This window comes from Zootoca vivipara, chromosome 1, assembly GCF_965207765.1.
Source record: "Zootoca vivipara chromosome 1, rZooViv2.hap1.1, whole genome shotgun sequence".
Lineage (NCBI taxonomy): Eukaryota > Metazoa > Chordata > Lepidosauria > Squamata > Lacertidae > Zootoca > Zootoca vivipara.
Genome location: NC_142582.1, coordinates 85,867,028 through 85,888,862, shown reverse-complemented (window position 1 = coordinate 85,888,862; position 21,835 = coordinate 85,867,028). Strand labels below are relative to the sequence as shown.

Here is a 21,835-nt window from a genome sequence, read left to right as displayed (position 1 = left end):
AATGCACTGGAAGCTTAATGGCTGTAGATAATTTGCATAAATTTGCCTGAAAATGGTGGCTGCCAGAATGGGAGAAAATTTCTCTCTCCCAGCAAGTTGGGTTGACTTTTAAGAGCCATGCTGTAGTTACCGCCATATCTTGAAAATCCAGATTTATGCATAACCTGTGTATTAGAAAGCCTTGACATGTAATAATATACATTTAGGGGAGGAGCTTTTGCTATTTGATGTGCATCTTTCTAAGTTTCTCTCCAGGCATGAGATACAGAGAAGAATTGTATATTAACCATGTTTTTAAACTTTCCTTTCAAATCCATGCACATCCAATGCATTCAAATTCAAACTGTTGGTGCTGACCTTTAAAGCCCTAAACGGCCTCGGTCCAGTATACCTGAAGGAGCGTCTCCACCCCCATCATTCTGCCCGGACACTGAGGTCCAGTGTGAGGGCTTTCTGGCGGTTCCCTCGTTGCGAGAAGCCAAGTTACAGGGAACCAGGCAGAGGGCCTTCTCGGTAGTGGCACCCGCCCTGTGGAACGCCCTCCCACCAGATGTCAAAGAGAAAAACAACTTATTTTAATATTCTGTTGTAAGCCGCCCAGAGTATAAATAATAAATTATTATTATTATTTTATTATTATTATTATTATTATTATTATTATTATTATTATTATTATCATAAAATGCCAATTGTACTACAGATTCTAAATTAAACTCTGAATGAATGGTACAGTATTAGTAAGTGCATTATCGGTCAATAATGCCTGATGTCGTGCTTATTAGATTAAGAGGTATTAAACATTTTATGCCAGTAGCAATGCAAACAAAAGTTGATGCAGGAAATGTCAGGTAGAAAGTGCAGAAGCTGAAAGACAAAGTTTGGATTGCAGCAATGGGCAATATTTTAGCCTAAGCAGCATTCTGATTTGCCTGAAAAGTGCAGAGATGATGAGAGCAAAGGCTGGTAAGGAGGGAGGTTGCAGTAGTCTACGTAAGATGTGACTGGAACATGAATTAGGGTTTTAGAAGCAAATATAGAAAGAAAGAGGTAATTCTTGGATGGGTGTTGGAGAGGAGGAAGTGACAGCACCCTAAGATTTGTGGAAGGCAGAGGAGATCACAGCAGGATGAGATGAGATCACAGCAGGATGAGATGAGAAGGATGAGATGAGATGACTGGAATTTCCATTGCTGGCCCTGTCAGTTCCAGGTGTCAGCAGCATATTCTGGAGTAAATGCCTATCTATTAGTTAAATATTGTTTAATATATCAGATTTCCTATATATGTAGCCTCCCCGCCCCCAGATTTACTTGTTATGTAGCCTTAAATAAAATAAAATAAAATAAAATAAAATAAAATAAATATGGCTTGAATTTAACTTTGCTTGCTGACATTACATTGGAATTAATGTCAAATGATGATGCACTCCTAGGCACATTTATGTGGGAGTCAGTTCCATTGAACTCATGGTGACTTACTTAGTAAGCAGGTTAGGATCTGGCCAAAACAACCTCTCTAAGATTGCAGGATTCGTATATTTTAAAATCTTTACTTGTAACAATGATTTACCGGCATATCAGCAAACTTGCTATAGTAGCATTAGTATTTCAGTTTTTCTCTCTTCAGATATTTATTGCTTCCTACTGGATGTGAATTATATGACACTGAATTTTCTGCCTCTTATCTGATGTTTTTGTTTTGCGCTCTCATGGGCATTTGCTGCTTTTCCTGCTTTGGTGTTTTCTGAAAGCACCTCTGTGGATAAGTCCCCCTTTTCCAAGTCACTAATGAAGGTGTTTTAAAACAATAGATCTAACAGCGATCCCTGTAGTTTCTAAGAGCTCCATCCCTCCTGCAGCTTGGTATGTTGCCGTTTCTCATTACCCTTTGTTTATGGTTCTTCAGCCAGCTTTTTACTTTTGTGTTCATATCCGAGCCAATTATAATTATTTTTCTGAATAGTGGACCATTATCTAAATTATCATCCTGCAAAGCTTTCCCCAATATGCTCTGAGCCCTTAGAGATATTGCAGCATTTTCATTTCTAAAGATGTGGTGACTTACGAGATATTTAAAGGGAAGCTGCTCAACCTATTGTCACACTTAATTAACATAGGGTAGACATGGGAACTCAGTCTGGCTTTTTAATCGAAGGTGCAGCCGCTTAAAGTCTTTTTAAAGTGAGGGTGGGGCAGTTATTATTCTTTCAGAGTAGCTGATTCTTTCACTTCTACATGATAGTGTGCTTGCATATGCCTTTCAGACCATTGCTGCTGCTTTACTAGAATAAATTGCATTTTTATTGGCTAGCCCTGACTTCCTTAGACTTGGCAGCAGCTTTCAGTGGGTACTGGAAAAGTTACCTCCAGTCATTGGCTTTCAAGGCAAATGTTTACAAGCACTCTTTTTCTCACTCTTCAGTTTTGCTACACTTGAGATTTATTGCTTTCCGTGCTCCATTCCTTTATCATGGAAAAGTACTTTCCTCGGGTTCCTGTTAATCTTTATAGTATGTGTGATTGCTGCCATTTATGCTTACCCAAACCATAAACCTTATCTGACCTGTATAGACTTGTTGAATTTCTTTTCCTTGTCTGTATAAATCAGACCTGCTGAATTTGCTCGACATGTTCCCGTAAGCTTTTAAAGAATAAAAAGGGAAAGTTCTGAATGTCAAAAGTTTCTGCATCATTGTCTCCATGAGGTTTAGTGAAGGTGAGGGAATAGCTATAGCTGGTCCTTCGTGCAAGCAGGAAAATATTTCCACGAGTGTGTTACGCCTCATGTATTCGTATAGCATTGCATGAATGTGTTGATTGTACAAGGAGAGGTGGAAGTTTGAATGCTTCCAGCTCCAGACTGGGGAGCTAAACTAGCATTAAAATCTTCATTATTACCTTATGTTTCAGAAATGGTGGAGTAAACATTTATGTGTCACAACACACACATAAACTTTAAACTCAACATCTCCTTGGGTGTCCTGTGAATGGCAGACCAGGGTTTAAATCCGCACTCAGCCATGAAGCTCACTTGGGCCTGTCATCAACTCTCAGCCTGACCTGTCTCAGAGCTGTTGTGTGAATAATACAGAAAGCCATGTATGCCACCGTGAGCAACTTGGAGGAAAGGTGGGATAGAAATGCAACCAACCAGCCAACGAATATCTTATGATAGCGATACTGTAATACTGTTTGGACTGTGCCATCTTTGAAAGGTGCCCACGGAGCATGATACTGAGCCAGTGGACCTTGACACCTGTAAAATGGGTGACCTACAACGCCACATTACGTAGCCATACTTATAAGTAGTGGCACCTCTACTTACAAATAACTCTACTTACAAATGTTTCTACTTACAAATGGAACTCCACCCGCCATCTTGGATGCGGTTTAGATGGAATTTTTTTCTACTTACAAATTTTTAGATAGGGTTGCTTCGACTTACGAATTTTTTCTCCCAATGCATTCCTATGGGATTCTACTTACAATTTTTTTTCGACTTACGATTGTGCATTCGGAACGCATTAAATTCGTAAGTAGAGGTACCACTGTAGGTGGGATTCTGGTCAGGTGTTGGGCCCCTGGTTGAAATTAGTTCTGCTTCTTTATGCTGCGTTAACAGATCTTTGTGGACTATATCAGTGAGTGATGTTTCTTCTGTCATCAGAACATATGAGTGCAGTGTGGCATTCCCAGTTTCTGACAGAAAAGTTCTCTGTTAAAACAATGGGTCAGCAAATCCCTCTATTAAGACTGGATTAACTGTACTTTTCTTCAGTGGGAAACTGCTACTTGAGGATAAAAATCACTGCTTCAAGTGACAAGCGAAGGAATAGTAGCCATTTGCCTCTGAAGTTCATTTATGGAAAGACTATCCCTTCATATCAAAGAAGATTGTCCTGCTAACCAGCCTATGTGTGAAAGTACAGTCTTCCTCAATTGTTAAGCTTCCTAATGAAACAGTTCTCCAAAAATGTAGAGCAATGGCATGCTAACGAAGAGCCAGGAATATTATCTTGCTGTAATGATGGCTGATTGATAGCATCAATAAAGAATTAATGAAAGGTTGTGGGAAGCAGACCCCCTTCTTCGGAGTAAGGGGTGAAATATCTTCTTCCTTGCCTCCAGGGAAGGTGATGCAATTTTTGGACAACCGTTGGGTAAATTGCTTTTCCCTCTGCCAACATGAAAGATTCTAGAAAAATACTTTGTACTTAGAAGAGATACCATAGCTGTTACTGGATTTGAGGTCTGCATCAGCCCAAACAGCACCAGAAACATTTTGACTAGATTACGAAAGCATATATTTTATCCCCTTAAGCACTGCTTTGCTTGCCTAATAGGCAGGTGTCCTGACTTCCTGCTCATTTCCGAATCTCCTTAGTTGACCAGGGATGGAACATGAGATGCTGAGAGGGTCATATTCAGAGACATGGATCCTGTTCTGGGTTTCTGAAACACATGAGTGAGCTATCACACGTGCCCTATTTTTAGAGGCAGAACTTACTTGCAAAGAGTTTGACTTCACTCAGTCTGTTTGTAGCTACTTCCTTGTTTCTATTCTTGATATGGCCACGTACCTTGAACATATCTCCTATTTCAGGTACAGTATCATTATAATATCACTATAAGTCTGTGAGCATTTCAGCTGTGAGATTGTGAAGGAAAAAATGGAAATTAACACATGACAATGCTGGCTGAGGAGCGGCTGCCTTTTTTTATGAAGCAGAAATGATGGCATGTGTGCACTGGTTTTGTGGAATATCCTTCAGCTTATCCCCTGAAGGATATTTTGTGGAATATCCTTCAGCTTATCAAGGGATAAGAGTAAACAGTTAGAAAGCCAATAAAAACCTGCAGGCTTCCCTACTTTATTTAGGCCCTCATTTTTATTATTTAGGCCAAGGACTCTGGGAATTGCCCAAATATGGGATCCATGCATGTATGGTGATGGGGAGATGGAGGTGTTGTAAATAGGACATTGCTGTAAGCTGCTCCAGATATTTGGCCATAGAACCACCCCTTAGATTTCCCCCCTGAATGATTGCTCTTCAGACGTTGCTTCCAGTCAGTTGCATCTCAGGAATCTTAACACACAGTGGTATGCCGGGAGTGTGTGTGGCTCATAGGAATATTCCCAATGTCATTTTGCACTGCATTCATGTGAATTAACGTGATGTTAGGTGTCCCTTGATTTTTCTTACCTCTAAAGCATGTCAATTATTTTCTCCCTGCAGGTGCATGCAGCAGCAGCAGCAGCGCCTCAGAGTGCGCTTGTGGACGAAACCACTTCACCTGTGCTGTTAGTGCTTTTGGCGAATGCACTTGCATCCCTGCTCAGTGGCAGTGCGACGGTGACAATGACTGCGGGGACCACAGTGATGAAGACGGCTGCAGTAAGAGAACAGTCCATTCTTAAGAGGGAGGGAGGGAGAGAGGGAGAGAGGGGGGAGGGATTGAAGCGAAAGAAGATTGCTGTCTGCCTGGATGCTGTGAAAAGTCACAGGTCGCTTTTTGCCACCACCGTGGCTAAGGCCTGCGACAAGTATCTGCCCTAAGAGTTTCTTCCAGTCCAGCAGAGTCAGTGGCATGTTGCTAACTTGGGACGTGTTGCAACATGTCCCTTTTCCAGACATTTCCTTTGTTGCCGTTCTTGGAAGGTTGTGGCTGTGAGGAGAGCTAGCTGCTTGCTTAATTAGTTTTTGTGACCCATGCCGTCAACAAAAAGAAAACGAAACAGAGTTTGCAGCCGGTGTGGGTGTGGGTGTCCCCAATCTTCAGAACGGTCCTTTGATATAAAATATTGCAAGGGGGTTATACAGACCAAAAACAGTAGTACGCATTTCAATGAAAACATCATCAAGCACACGGTAAGAACTGGTTGGCAAAGAAGCTCTGTTTTGAAAAAACACCTGTCTGAAAAATACAATTTTAAGAAGACTTCTAGAAATGAGGAGGGGTGGCTCTTGCTGAACTTCTATTGTCAAGGAATTCCACAGGAGCCATCAAACTTCCCCAGAAGAAGACATGACTGATACAAGGAGGAGCATAAGGTTATTGAAGGAGCATGTTGTTATGGAATGGCCTCCCCAAGAGGCTCTGGTGTCTTCATAGTGTCTTTTTAAATTTAAAAATAAGGGGTGGGTGGGAATTAGCAGCAGCATATGTGAAGTGCAGAATCATGTTGAAGTGAGCAATGAACAGCATATGACAATCAAAGCATTGCTTTTCTTTCTTTTTTCTTTTTGTTCCTTGTCAGTTGCAGAATGAGCTTATGGGTGCACTCACCCATGTCTTTCTTGCCAACGGCTGCTCTGATTTTGCGTCTTTCCCTGACATACTTCATCCCCTGAATTATTGTTCTCCTTGTTATCTGATATCATTGCTTCAGAGTCAGTCCTTGGGTATGTGGCTTTCAAGGAGCACCTCATATCTTGGGGAGTTGGCTTGTCGCCATTGTCGCTGTTGTGCCATGGTCTGTGGGGTTGGGGTGTGCTCAGAGAGAATGTCCCTCAAATAGAAGTACACCATCCAGAGTTCAAGAGCCCCTGGCCCAACCTGGCGGCTTGTAGCCCTTCTCTTTCCGTCCTCTTGACGTCTGCTGCTCTTCCCTTCAACACAGCTCCACCTCTCCCCCAGGCATTGCTCCATCACCTTCTTCCAACAGGTCCCTGCTGCCTTCCATCGCTCTTGGTTCTCACGCAATTCCTCTGCCAAATGTCCACCCAGGGAAGGTGTATCAACAACAACAAGGGTGCTTGGCCTCCTCATGCCTTAAGTATCCCTCCCACTATCAGGTGTGCCTTGCGCCTAAGGGAGTACAGGTGTGGGAGTTGCACACCCCTCATCCGCAGCTTGCCCACCCACTTGCTGAGTACATGGCACTAAAGGACTGAGTTAGTCTTTCCCACCTGCACTCAACTGTCAATGCCATTGTGCTGATGCTCAGGTGCTGCCAGGCAGCCCACTGCATCGCCAGAGCAACCAGTGTTACTCCTCCCTCCTTGAGAGAGGCAACGGGGAAAGAGGTGCTAGGGGTTCACCTCCATCCTGATCAGCTCTGTTGGTCCCACTTGCCCCCTTGGTCTGTCTCTCTCTGATCACTTGGGGCAGGTGCCCCATAATCCACCCAGCTCTCGCTGACGCCCTCTACAGGGTCCTCCTCCTCGGACCTGGCATAGAGCACAGAGAGTTCCATGACAACCACGGAGCTAGGCAAAAGGGCAGAGCTGCCTTCCCTTCATGAGCACCTGGGCATTCAGCTTAGGCCAGGCATCTCAGTTGCTTGGATGCTTGACCCGAAGCAAAGTAGAAGAGAAGCACAAAGAGCTGATTTTTGCCATCTTCTGGAAGCCTGGCTGATCCCTTTCTCAGGTCACAGTCAACTGTTGCCTTACAGTTGTTGGGTCACAAATAAAAGCCAATTATGTGGGTGAGAGATACCACATGCATTATTTTTGTTTAGTTACTAGATTTATATCATTCCTTTCTTCCACAATAGAACACAAAAGCAGTGAGCACAGGGTTCATTGTGTTTTCCATACTTTACAACAACAACAACAACAACAACAACAACAACAACAACAACAACAACAACAACATATTATAAATATGCTTAAAGCTGTTCACGATGCAAACTTGTGGTTTTAAACAAACTTTACTCCAATGGTGTGGTCTTAAGCTGTGCTGCAAATTATATTGTTTCTGAAATAACTGAATGCACTCATGTGCAAAGGGAATGTGTGAAGAGTTGATTGAACAGATATAGTTATGAAGCCTGTGGAGGAAGTGCACATTTCGGCAGGGGATCATCATGGTGCTCTGCATCAAGTGCAAACCTTAAATTATTGCTGTATATTTGGTAGTGCAACTCAATTTTCGCCTTTGGTAACTGCCCAGCGTGTCACATGCTGTGTGTCTAGTACGTCGGTTCATGATGCATGTTGATGAACCAAAATAAAGCATGCCACACAATGATATTCAGCTAAGTTTTACATAGAATTCCTATTGGAATTCATGGACCCAAGTTAGTCATGGTCATTTGTTTCAATGAGTCTACTCAGAGAGAAAAAAGTTGAATGCCATCCACTATATATGATAGTATACATGTTTTTACCTCTCTGCAAAGATTAACCCTTTGATGCAAATATAATGCAAATGAAGCTGCTCTAAAAGATTTTTTGGTTGAGTGAGAAGAAGATTTAGGCTGAATTTAGTATGTTCAAAAGGGTTTAGTCGTGCCAGCCTAAAGGTCAGCCTTGATAATGAAGTGTTTTGAGAGGAGAGGCTTTTGCTGCTTTTCTGCTTTTTCACCCATCCTCATGTAGGAATCCTTCATGGAACTTATAGTCACTAATGGGATTACTGATTGCCTTTGAAACCGCCTGCTTTTTAGGCTGGAAACTAATGCTAGTTAAGTACAGTTTTCCCCATTGTGAAAATGGACAATTTGGCACTTGAGAAGTTATCAAGCATAATTATGTGTTTTTAGAAAGGTTTTAGAAAACCAAACACCTGGAAATACAGGAGTTCCTTATAGAGGCTCTTGTGAATGCTGTCTCAGGGATAGGAGGAAAAGAGAAAGGTCTTTTTTATTTGGATTTTGCCGGTTGATGGTCATTGATATGTATTTCCAGCATGGTTGAATGAAATGGGAAATAATGAAGAATATAGGATATCTACTTATTGGCTGATAATCCCAAGCAGCAATATTGGCTTTTCCATTAGTTTCTAAAGCAAGGTTTTGTAGTTGGAATGAAGCCAATGGCTCCTGAATCTTGGATTGACTAGGTGAAAAGCCTCATAACTTAAGTCTTCTTTTACATAAAGCGCTACTTCATGTACTATATGTATGCAATATATAAGGTATATATGGACTTTTGAAAAAATTGGTCCGCTTATGTTATAGAACTTAAGAAGGGCTAGCTGGATGGTTCCAGTTGCCCATCTAGTCCAGCATCCTGTTCTCACAGTGGCCAACCATATCCCTATGGGAAGACCATAAGCAGGACCTGGGTACAACTGTGCTCTACCCTCCTGTGATTTCCAGCAACTGGTTTTCAGAAACAGACTAACTCGTGACAGTGGAGGTAATTTTCTCTCTGTCTCCTTCAGCTCCTCAAAGTTGGCCACCTTGAATCTGGCCGTATGCACATGTTTTGGGAGAGCCAGATTCTTTCCACTGGGCGCATCCTCTGTCATGCTTCTGACTCTTAATGCAAAACAGTAGAGAGCTATTCTACTATTTTTAGACTTTTGCTGATACCCTTTGACCACTGTTAATTGCAGTTTCCCGCATGGAACTCTAGCATTTGATTTATTTTTATTTTTATTGGCAAGGGTGCAATCATTTTATAATTGCTATTTAGACAGACACTTCCCTTGGTTTTTCACCCCAATTGTGTGTACTCCGGGACCTCCTAACATAGGTGGAGTGAAGGAAGGAAGGAAGGGCTTTTGCTTTCATACCCATTGCATCACTTTCCCAGACTTGCTGGGGAGGTTTCTAAAGGGATGAGGAAAGGTGAATGTGATTTCCACTTCAAAACTGGGAGTAATTATTTCACTGAAGACCTAGCCTGATATAGGAGTTGGAGTGCTTTTGCATTTTCAAGGTATAAAAAGAAAAAAAGAAAATTCGTTTAAGCTCAATAATGCCATCACTGCAGGCGTCGTGTAGCATGGCTAAGAAGACGACTTGTTTCACCCTGTCTTTAATATGGCAAGACAAGCTTATTTCAGGTAGAATCCGGTGAGTGTTACATGACAGAAGGCACCCACTGGCGAAACAGGGATGGAGATGATTTTCAGAGATTCCCCTACTTTCTGCAGCCCTCTTTGCCCGACCCCCTAATAGGTTCTGCAGGGTCCCCTAAGGTGGACAACAAATCACTCCAAAAGTCTCCCTCCCTCTTCCACTTGATAGATGGCTTCCATCTATCAGCCTTTGCTTTTTATGCCCTTGTGTATAAAGAAAACTATGCATTGATTTCTAGTTTTTATATGTTCTGTTTCAGTGCTTTTAAAAGCACCTTGAACTTGCACACCTTTGGGGGGCGGAGTGTCTTTGGGCACTAAAGGATAAAGGGTTGACTCAAGTAAGCATACCCACCATGCTTTACTAGAATTCAAGTTGACTGGGTGCAAATAAAATCTCAGTGGCCGTAAGACTCTCAGACTGACAGCTCAAATTCCTTCATCATAGCGGGAGATTGGAAATGAGTCTTGGGCTTCTGTGTTCCTTTAACTTGCCCTTCAGGTGGCTGCCACAGGGAGAGGGAGCCATCTGGGGTGATCTTCCATAGGATCCAAGTCAGTGCCCCAGAAACACTGCTTTTCAGGAGACAGCAAGAGGAGCAGCTGTTGTTGTCGTTCTTGAAATTGTCACATTGAATTTGTGAGTGCAGTGCTTTTATATTGCACTTTTTTCACTGCAAGTAACTTTATTTTAATATTCAATATTCAATGCAATCCTCATCATGTTGAGAAGTGATTACCTGAACTGGTGAATGAGAATTTTAATTTCCTAGGTTTTCAGTGAGCTCCTGCATCCAAAACAGGGGCCTTCCAATTAAGACATTCATTTCTCCCAATGTTAAGGACTGGGAATGGCAAGAGAAGGGAGTGCAAACGTGTGTGGCCCACTCTTTTATCTCTTCCTGTGGAGAAAACAATGTTCAAAATTTTCTGGGCTGGCAATTTGGACAACTATTGGGGCCAGATCATGTGCTATGTAACAACAGCTTTGTAGTAGTCAGCTATTTTAGACTAGGTCAACATAAAAGGTTCAGAGACTGATTAATACAAACAGATCTAGTCAAAACCAAAAGAATATCCCATTCAAATTCAAGGAGGAATCTATAATAAAGGATAAAACCAGGAAAGCTGACAAAATAAGAGTAGGCGGACTTTAATGGAAGCACTGAGATGGTGAGACACAATTCTGAACATAAGCATTTCATTTTTTCAAATTTTAGATTATTAGTTTCTTCTCCATATAATGCCGAAATTGACAAATGATGAAACAAAGAATGATATGTTCTTAATCATATCTCCTGAGAACAAAACAATCATATAGCAGTTGAGGGAAGGATCACTGAATGTCAGGCTAGAGATCTGTAAAGAGCTGAGGTATATAGAGTTGGAACATTTTCTAGTTTCAGAACAAGCCAAGTGCCTTTCAGTTAGTTGGATAGCTTCTGCATCTGTTTATTAATGTTCCACTGGCAGCACTGGAACATCAGCTATGCTAATCAGCTGGCTAGAAAGGGGGTATTCTGGTTTCCTGTGGTTTAAGTACTCATGCTATCTCTTGGCTTTTCTAGGCAATTAACTAACTTCCCTTCATCCGTAGATTTCAGGGTGGTTCACAGCATAAAAATACAAAATAAAAACACAAAATACACAATAGAAATAAGAACAAAACAAACCTATAACACACACACCCCCAAAAGGAACCACTGCATGCTAAAGCTGTGGGCATAGGAAAGTTGTGTTGCTAGACATTAGTGATGTCATTGTTATTAGTCAGTCAGTGCCTGTCACACTCCTGTAATGTAGTCATGGGTGGACTTTAGTCTTGTAGGATATACTTTGCTCCATCGACATGAGCATAACGGTAGCAGTCAAGGGTCAGAATCAGGTGTAAAATGGTGGCCCAAGGGACAGTGCTAATTGCACATTTCACTCCAATAGTCATAAACTGGGAAAATGGGAAAATATAAATAGTTGAGTTAGTGCAGATAACCAGAAATTTTCCCCAGGGCGCAAGCCTGGGCAGGGTATCTGGAGGTCCTGGGCTGCCCAAACAACGAGACCCCCCTCTTGACCTCACTGAGGTGGTCTAAAGGAAATCAGAGGAATACATTTGGCGCCAGCCTGGCTGCAGGAGTTGCCAGAAGGAGGCGTACAAGGCACCACCCAACTGCCTTATGGGTTCCACTCCAGATTTGTGTAGGATTTACTCCTTACTTAGCCTTTTCTTCTCCTGAAGATACCACACAAGGCAGCAGAGGTTTAGGATCTGAGTTTTCCTTCCCCTAGATGGGGCCCCTTTCTGTCCCTCCCTTCCCTCTACAGAAACCACCTTCCTTGACCATTGGACCCTATATTCGTCTCAGCTGCTCAGTCCACCAGAACCTGTCTTCACACACAGGGGAAGTCCTTAACTCACCAAGGGTTTGAGACCCATCAGTTACCCTCACCTGGTTAAGCTGGCCAGTCAGAATTGTTTCCTGGCGTGTTGCTGCTGTCACATGCTGACAGCTTCTGGGAGTTACAGGTGAGAGCTGAGTGCAGGGTGAGGACCAAAGGTGGACAAACTATCCCAGAAGGAGCACGACATGTCACCCACCAGAGGGGGACTGCCCCTCCTCTAACACCACATACACCCCTATTTGGAATAATACCCCAGAAGGAGCATGACGTGTCCCCTCCCAGAGGTGCTATCCCTCCTCTAACAGCCTACTTTGAAAGAAAAAGGCTTCTGTTGTTGCCATTGTCAGGCATTTAGTTCTCAAACTCTTCCTGATCTACTGCAATTTATCCAGCAGTCTAATATCATAGCACTTTGCTTATGTTCTTCTTCGGAGCTTACGTTCTTCTTGGGATCTGGTGTTCTATGATACTGGAAACAAGCTCCTGGACTGAGGATGTGCTTGCACCTGCACCCCATTCCTTAATTATAACTGTGTGTCCATACACCCTGAGCTATTATTTTGCACCTGGCTCTGGTTGGTGGAGCTTGGAAGTTCTAGTAAAGATCCAGAATAGATCTTGCAAGTCTGAAGATGGTCCACCCATGGCCAAGTGTGAACACACAGCCTGACTTTGCTGGATTGGCAGACATGCTGAAGAGGGAACAAGGGCCCCTCTTTGTGTGTTACCGTTTCCCTGTGTCACTTTCCCTCCCGCCCCCCTCTATCCCCCTAACCTGAAGCTCGTTTTTCATATTTAAGGAGGGCATTACATTGGGAGGAACTACTCCCTGTAGGCTTGGAATTTCATTTTGAGCAGTTGCCTCATGAGAGTAGCAGCAGTTCAATAGGATAATGGTATCCGCTATGAACCAGCGCTAATGGCCTAACCCTGTGGGAGCCAGAAGAATTCTCCCCCAGAGAGCCAGCATGCAAATTCCCTTCCAGGCGGCTACTGCTCAGACCTTTGGTGATTAGTCATGCTGGGGCTCAAGGCTGCAAAAGTTGGGAGGGGTGGGATTGTGCGTTTGTGTGCTACAGCTGAGGCCTGAGAGAGTTTGGTCTGATCAGAGAAAGTGCTATCTCCTTTCCCATCGCATCAATGTGCTCTGCTTCTTCTTAAAACACCTCCCCCCTTTTTTTATGGAGAGGAAGACAGTATTTCCTGGAGTTAAGGAAATGAAGAGATAGTTCAGAATAAACAGGCTTTCTAGTTATGCCTTACTCTTCATTGGCCAGGATAGAAAAGTAGCTTAAGTTACATCAGATATAGAAAGAACAGAATTTGTATGGCTTATACATTGTTTTGAAAGCGCCCCAATCACGAAACTTTATTTTTCATACTGCATTTAACCAGTAAGGAGTTAAAGAATATTGTAATTGAGCCAAGAATTAAATGTGCATGATCTTAGATTGTCAACTGGCAGGTTTACATTTTGTTTTAACCTGAAATATATGAAACAACAAATATTTATTCTGTTGTTCATGCAAGACAAAATAGGGGGGACTCAACCTCACATTTAGAGATCTGAAGGGGAAAAAAACAAAGCTTGATGGTTTAATCCAAGTGTGCCCATGCAGTTGTGTTCTAGGAGTAGTGTGATATGTGAAACATTGCTGTTTAGATCTGTGAAACATTTGATTGTTTGATCATGAGCATAGTTTGCTAGCCCAATCCATGAAAGCAGTCATTTGAATGGTACCTAATTGCTGTCAAGGAATAGGGTTGCCAGACTCAGTAGTGGACAGGACTTCTGTGCCTTTAATTGCCCTGTTCTCTTTTGAGTCTGGAAACCTTAAAGAGAAACCAGCAGACCCTTTGTTTAATTTCCAAGCAAAGGGTCTGCTGGTTTCTCTTTAAGGTTTCCAGACTCAAAAGAGAGCAGGGCAATTAAAGGCACAGAAGTCCTGTCCACTACTGAGTCTGGCAACCCTATCGAGGAAGGACTGGTCTGTGGATTTAGAAAGCACATGACATGGGCCTTCTGGAATTCTACCAATTCAGAATGCAAATGGAGGCCCCATGTTTGAATGTTCCATCATGTTAAAAAAGAAACTAATAACACCCACCATACCTCCCCATATGACCTGTGAAGTGGTTAGGAGGAAACAAGGCCTGTCACCTGATGCTGTTTGACATCAGACAAAGCCGTGATGCCAAATTTTTAAGGAATTATTGGGAATGTACCAGTGTATTCCTGCTTCTTCCTTTGCAGCTCTGGCTTGTAAAAACCTTATTTTCAACTTTTGTTCCAGAGCTCAGAGGTGAGTTTGGGGCCAGCCAACATAATCCCATTCCACCTATTCACCTGGAGCATTTGAGAAGAGAGGACTTTTAATCGTAAGGAGTAAAGCCATCCATTGGAGGAGCATGCAACTAATTTTGAAGTTCATCTTCCAATAATAGTCTGGTTAGATGTGGTGGTAACTTTTGCATCCCTTTCTCCCTTGGCTAGGAACAGTTTTTCCTTCCTTCCATCTGAACTACGAGTCTTCAAGGCTGGTAAGCCTGGGAACATTGGTTTTGCTTTCCCATGTTAAACTTACAGCTGTTCCCTCAGGTAAACGGGGAAATGGAGAAGGGTGGTCTGTACTGTGCGGTTAACTGTTGTTTGCACTGGACAGTGGCAAGCAATTCCAGGTGATGCAGAGCTTGAAACAAGGAACACTGACAATCCGGAGTGTCATTCCTAGACTGCAAGGGGACTTCTCTTTCCTCCTGCTCCTTGTGTGTATTACTGCAGCATTAAATTCCCCTGCCATTCTCTTGTGTTGGGTGGAAGGGAAGAAGCCCAGGTGATGACAGCTGGGAGATAGTATCAGCAGACCAGGCAGGGATGAAAGGGCTTCACAATCTCCATCTTCTCTTTTCTTTTCTCTGTTCTATTCTTCCTTTCTTTTTTTAAAAAAAATAGTTGGAAGTAACATTGTTCCTTTGGAGAACACACCTGTCAGGAGCAAAGTCCCGGTGCTACTCCCTTCCAGTCATAGTTGGCAGCCCTTGAAAGCGCAGCCCTCCCAAAGGCTGAGAGTTTCTTTCAACCCTGGGTGTGTGTGTGTGTGTGAGGAGGCAGGGCAGTGATTGATTTATGCTGTCCTTTTGAATTCCGGCCTTTTACGGATGGCAGCTTCACCTTTCTAAGGGATTATTCTTCTTGCTTGCTTGGGGATGTGAGGCTGCCAGTACTGAATAACCGCTGAGAATTGTAGACGCATTCTCACTGCGCGCGTCTTGGGATATAGTTGGGGCCCCTCCAAATGAACAACTAATAGAGCAACAAGTGTGCCCTTGTGGCTCATTTGTCGTCTGGCATCCGCACACATTCTCTTGCTTAGTTAAAAGGAGGAGGGGAGAGAAATAGGTTTCCCCTTTTTGCCAGGAATGTAGGAAGCTTCCTTATACTGAGCCCAGACCATTAGCCTGTCTATACACTGAGTGACAGTGGCTCTCCAGGATTTCAGGCTGGGTCCTCTTCCCAGCCCCACCCAGAGATGCCCTACTCAGGGATCCATCACGGGACATTCTGCATGCAAAGCAGATGCTCTGCCAAATAAGCTACAGCTCTTGGCATAGTGATTCCTGTTCTACATTGCTTTTATGTCAAGCAGCTTTCGCTTTTGGTGATCGTGTGCTTTTGGAAATCTCAGGCTGAGCCACCCCCTCGAGATATGGTTCAGCAGCATTTGGGATGTGGCCATCTCAGATCGACTAACCAGGCTAAGAAGGGTAGCAGAAGGTGTGTAACAAAAAGAGATAGCCTTGTTTTGAAACCTTGTACTCGTTCTACACGCCTGTTTTATAGTTTTGCTTTCCATCTTTTCATTTTTACCAGTTTTTATATCTGTTCCCTCTGTTTTATATACATTATAAAAATGAAATAAAAAAATATTTACCCCCCCCCCCAAAAAGAATCCTGGTCTTCCTTCTTTTCATATGCAAGGGATGAACATAACAATTCTCTCCCACCAACTACTCAAATTTGTCTGTGGAGAGCGATATTAACCATTAATGCCTTGAGAATATGCTTGAAATGACATTGTCAATGTAATGTTTTATTTTTGGTGGAGATTGTATTACATAACTAGACTTACACCCAGTTTTTCTTGTAACCATTTTTATTATTTTGAAAAATAAAATAAAAAATAGTGAATGAAACAGGAAAAAAAGCTTGGATAAAGAGAGCCCTGCCCAGACAAAAGTATCCTGGGTTCATTACTGTTACTAACTTTGTTTTAGTAAGTTGGTCATGTTTAGTTTCTCTTTTATTGTTTCTGGTTCTCTTGGCACAAGTGTTGTAGGATTAAAAGAACAAAGCAACAACAACCATGTCTTGGTGAAACCTTTTGGGTGCTCTTAATCAGTTCCCTCTCTTCTCCTCCTTCCATTCTAGTGCTGCCCACTTGCTCCCCCTTGGATTTTCACTGCGACAACGGCAAGTGCATCCGTCGCTCATGGGTCTGCGATGGAGACAATGACTGCGAGGATGACTCTGATGAGCAAGACTGCCGTAAGTTAACTCATCACCGGTCCTCAGAAACTACTGCTGTTCCACCCTACCTGGTAGGAAGCTAGGATAGCGGCTCCAGAGTCATGACTCACCTGCCTGGGAAGCTGGCGGCGTGGCTCCATCCCCACCTGTTCAGAATTGTTTTCGGGGGCACAAAGAACATAGCTGGCGTACCTCAAGCAAACCTGGCTCTTTGTAGGAGTAAGACAGGTCACTAAAAACCAGCGTTGTTATTAGCAGCAGTTGTAGTTACTGTGGTGTAGTGTGCAGTCCCAGCCAGGCTGGGCATCGAGTGGCCTCCTCTGGTAGGTGGGATGCGCTGCCTCAAGCCCTTGGGGATGGTGTCCTCATGCTGCTGTTCCCTTGATGCTGGGCTCCCGTAATAAGGACGTGCCCCATAAATTGGAAAAGGACACAGTTCTCAGTGATGCTGGGCGGCACACAAACACTTTCCCGGCTAAGCAAACCTGTGTGTTTTTCTGACTTTGCTCGCTCTTTGTGCTTCCTGTATCCTTTACAGCTCCACGGGAGTGCAAGGAGGATGAGTTTTCATGCCAGAACGGATACTGCATACGCAGCCTGTGGCACTGTGACGGTGACAATGACTGCGGGGACAACAGCGATGAACAATGCGGTTAGTAGCCAAATCCCACAGAGATTGCTAGAGAAGGGCTTGCGTGGACTTTTGTCGAAGGCAGTGGGTCTGGTTAGAGAGTAATTCCCAGCCTTCTCCCTCTGTGCAAATACTTTATGAGTATTTTTTGTTTTGATCTCACCCACTGACTTGGAAGCAGTGACCAACCAGCCCTATCTGCTACACTTAATCCACACTGCCAGCAGTCTTCCTGCAAAGATTCTGAAATGCACAAATCTTAACCGTTATTGTATATGATGTGATTTTCTTTAAAAGTTTTTACTTCAATTCTTAAAAAAAATAACAAAATATAACAAAAGCAAAAAAAATTACAGAATATAAAGAAAGCAAAAAAATATAAGAATAACAAAAGCAAATCATAAAGATAAATACTCAAAATAAAATTTCATCCAAATTTACACTCAACACAATACACATCAAATGATATGCAAAAGGTTTAAATCAAGATGAAATCAAAACCCAAAATTTCAAAAAGAAAGCAAGGCAAAAGTAAAGAAATAAAAATAAAAATTTAAAATACTTCTGATTGTTAGCATTTCACTTTCTATAGTTTTCATCCCTTTTAACTCGCTTTTTCAAATTCCTTTATGTAAACCACCTACCACAGGATGGTATGATGTAATGCTAAAGTTATATTTATATAACCTGCAAATCCCACCTTTCCTCCAAGGAGCTCAAGGTGGCATATGTGGTTCTCCACCCACCCACCCCCGCCCCCCATTTTATTCTCACAACCTTGTGAGAGACAGTGTCTGGGTGAGAGACAGTGACCTGCCCAAGGTCAGCCAGTGAACGTCATGCTTCAGGATGGAACCCTAGTCTCCCAGTCCCTAGTCCAACGCTTGCAATAATTACACCACACTGGCTACCTCAGAGGAAATTAAGATTACACATTTGATTATTCTGGGCTGAGCAACGGGAACTATGCTGCATTCCTTTGTTGCTAGAGGCAGCTCCTGGAAGGTTGTGCCTCTCCCGGACAAAACCCCATTGCCGTGTTATCACCAGCCTTGTGTGAATCTTCTTGTATTTCTTCAGAATTCCTGAAGATCCATTCAAAAATTAACCCATTGCCTAGCACTAAAAAGGAAAGAGCACATAAGCAGTGAGCACATTTGTGGGCTAGCAGATGATGAGGTGGGTGCTGAGGCACCTTCTCATGTTGACAGGTGGGTCGCCTGATCAGAGTCTGGTTCCTAGGAGGGTGGGATGGGATGGAGGAATGACCTTTCCATTGAACTGCTCCTTGTCCTGCCTTGCAGATATGAGGAAGTGTTCAGACAAGGAGTTCCGCTGCAGCGATGGCAGCTGCATTGCCGAACACTGGTTCTGTGATGGGGATACAGACTGCAAGGATGGATCAGATGAAGAGAACTGCCGTAAGTATTCTCTCTCTCTCCTGCGAGTCGTACTTTCCACTCCGATGTCACACGGTATCTTTTGCAATTAATGTTAGGCATCCTTCAGTTTTCTCTTACAGTAAGGACCTATTGTGACTCTGAAGCCTTGCAGTGGTGTAATAGAGCATATAGATTAGCAGTGCAAATCTGTGCAGGCACTTTGCCAAATTCATACTCCTGAGCCCAAAGCTCTGCTTAAAATTACATCACCCCTCCTCCCTTTGATAACAGCATGCATGTCTTAAGCTTTGAAATGATAATGGACTGCAGCTAGAGCAGCTGTAACCTTCTGCAGCGCCTTTCTTTTCTTTTCTGTCTTAAAAGAGCAACGCGTTCCCCCACACTGATGCTTTTTAGAGTGACTTGTAATAAACGCAAATGGGGAAAAGTTACATTGCAGTTGAAAACCCATATTCATTATTCAAGAAATACCTGTGAGCAAGGACGAGCTTTAAAGGGTCTGATATGCTGCCCAAAGAGAAAGCAATAAGATTTTTAGTTGCAATGTCATCATTTCCATTCATATTCTTCCTTGAGTGTTACTCCAGAAACACTTAGGTGAAGGGAAGAGTTTTGCTGGACTTGCCCTTTTCTTCAAAGGAAGGGAATGTTGAAAACCCCGCCCCCCTTATGCAGGTTGGTTATGATTATTAACATTAGTGCCTTTCTTCCAAGGAGCTCAAATTGACATACATGGTTCTCCCCCTCCCCATTTTATCCCCACAGGGTTAGGTTATGAGACAGGGACGGGCTCTGGGTCACCCAGTGAACTTCATGGCTGACACTGGATTTGAAACCTGGGCTCCCAGTTCCCAACACTGACCTGCTGCTCCTGTAGAAGCAGGGAGGGGGAATAAACCACTCTGCAAAGTTTTCAACATCTGCAGCCAAACCAAGCTACCAACCACATTCTCTTACTGCTAGGTGTGTGTAAAAGTTCTCTGTGTTTCTACAGGTGAAACAAAATTAGAATATCGTCGAAAAGTGCATTTATTTCAGTAATGCAACTTAAAAGGTGAAACCAATATATGAGATAGATGCATGACATGCAAAGCAAGATATGTCAAGCCTTTATTTGTTGTAATTATTTGTCATTATTTGTCAATTATAAATGGAATGTAATTAATGAAATGTAATAGTGATGTTTATTTTATTTTATTTTAGTATTATTGTAACTATTTGTTTTATTACTGTGGAATTTCCAAAAGAAAGCATTTTTAAAATTTTTTTTTAAAAAAGTTGCATTACTGAAAAAAATGCACTTTTCGCCGATATTCTAATTTTCCAAGTTTCTCCTGTAATTTTGTGAGACTAAGATGACTGCAGGAACACAGGTGGTACTGTGGTCTAAACCACAGAGCCCAGGGCTTGCCGATCAGAAGGTCGGCGGTTCGAATCCCCACGACGGGGTGAGCTCCCGTTGCTCGGTCCCAGCTCCTGCCCACCTAGCAGTTTGAAAGCACGTCAAAGTGCAAGTAGATAACTAGGTACCGCTCCGGCGGGAAGGTAAACAGTATTTCCGTGTGCTGCTCTGGTTTGCCATAACTAAGTGGCTTACCTATGCTGGCCACATGACCCGGAAGCTGTACGCCGGCTCCCTTGGCCAGTAAAGCGAGATGAGCGCCGCAACCCTAGAGTCGTCCGCAACTGGACCTAACGGTCAGGGGTCCCTTTACCTTTATGATGACTGCAATCCCCTGAGCAGCCTATATCTTTTGATACGAGCTATTGTTGCTCTGTTGGTAGGAAAATTTCGGCTAACCTTTTGCTACCACTTAAGAAAGAAGTAGTGCTGCTTTTTTTAAAAAAAGTTAAGTCTATTTGTTTTCTTGGTCCCATAAAAGCCACCATGTTATTCATTTTGTATATCTCTGGTATCTCTTGGCAACTTGAGGTTTGTTTCCTCTATCTGTTTCCTGAGCACTGGGACTTTGAACCACACCTTGAGCAAAGATTTTTGTGAGCATGGGAAAGCGGCTCAACTTTTTGGGGTGGGCAGGTGGCGAAAGAAGATCTGCTTTAATTTGTGCCAAAGAATTCATTCCCAGGACTTTACCCTTTGCTCCAGCCTATGGGATCATCCCTCCCATAGTCTCCCTTTGCTTGGTCCTTAAATTTATCACCAGTGAGTTAAAAGATTTTTGGAGTTAGCAGCTGGGAGTATTGGGGGAGCTGGCTGTAGCCTATTGTGGGGTTGCCTGTTTTCTGCAAGTCATTTAGCGCTTTTTATCAGGTTTCTGTTTCCATCCCCTTACCTCCATGTCTGAGCAGTAGCAATGGCAGAACTCTCTCTCTTCCTCCTCCTCCTCCACTTCTGTCTCAAGGGCATTTTGCAGAATTTGTTCTAGATAGGAGGAAACTTCAAAAGGTCTGGGGGTGGGGAAGACGACCGGGGCTGCCAGCTCCTGAAGGGCAAGGGTGGGGAACGGTGTTGTGTGGGGCTGTCTTTTATCTCCCCAGATAATGAGAGCTGGCCAGCAGCCAAAGCTGCAAAGACTTCTGAGCCAGGAAAAGGGCTTGGAGAGAGAAAGCCAACCCCTCTCTTTCTCTCCTGTTCATTGGTTGGGCCTTCCCTCGCTGGTTATTAATAAACATCCATGCCTCAGGGATGGGAGAGGAACGAAACTCAAAAGTTGCCATGTTTAGCAGCAGTGTAAAAGAGGGATTAGGAAAGGTATCTTCTTAGGCCTGGGTACTTCTTAAAAATCTGTCTTAATAGCTTTTTTAAAAAAACGCACCCAAGGTGAGTAGTGTTTCCTCCTTTTAGAAAGGCATAGCCTTGCTACATCATTTGTGCTTCTCTGCCCCCAAGTTCCCCATCCCTCTTGGTTAGTAGTTGCAATGGAAAAAGATACATGGCCAGAACAGTTGACCCCAAGCATCATCTGGACCAGAAGTGATGATCATGCTTTGAGCTTTTAGGCTCTACCCTTTTCCCCTACAAACCCCAGAATTTGTTTGTAGTACCAGAACCTAGTTGAATTTTTAAATGCAACAACAACAACAACAACAACAACAACAACAACAACAACAACAATTTACTCTTTGATTTTCATCCACACCAGGCTTTCATTCTTTC

General features: G+C 43.1%; 1 protein-coding gene across 3 annotated transcripts in view; it reads left to right on the top strand.

Moving 5' to 3' along the window:
• LRP4 (LDL receptor related protein 4) overlaps window positions 1-21,835 on the top strand; it is a 99,908-nt gene that overhangs the window by 43,900 nt on the left and 34,173 nt on the right. For all 3 annotated transcript variants that reach the window (XM_035115078.3, XM_035115069.3, XM_035115085.3), the window contains exons 2-5: window positions 5,237-5,395; window positions 16,585-16,701; window positions 17,222-17,335; window positions 18,619-18,735. In XM_035115078.3, the coding sequence (XP_034970969.3) occupies window positions 5,237-5,395; window positions 16,585-16,701; window positions 17,222-17,335; window positions 18,619-18,735 (507 nt within the window). The remainder of the gene's footprint in view (window positions 1-5,236; window positions 5,396-16,584; window positions 16,702-17,221; window positions 17,336-18,618; window positions 18,736-21,835) is intronic.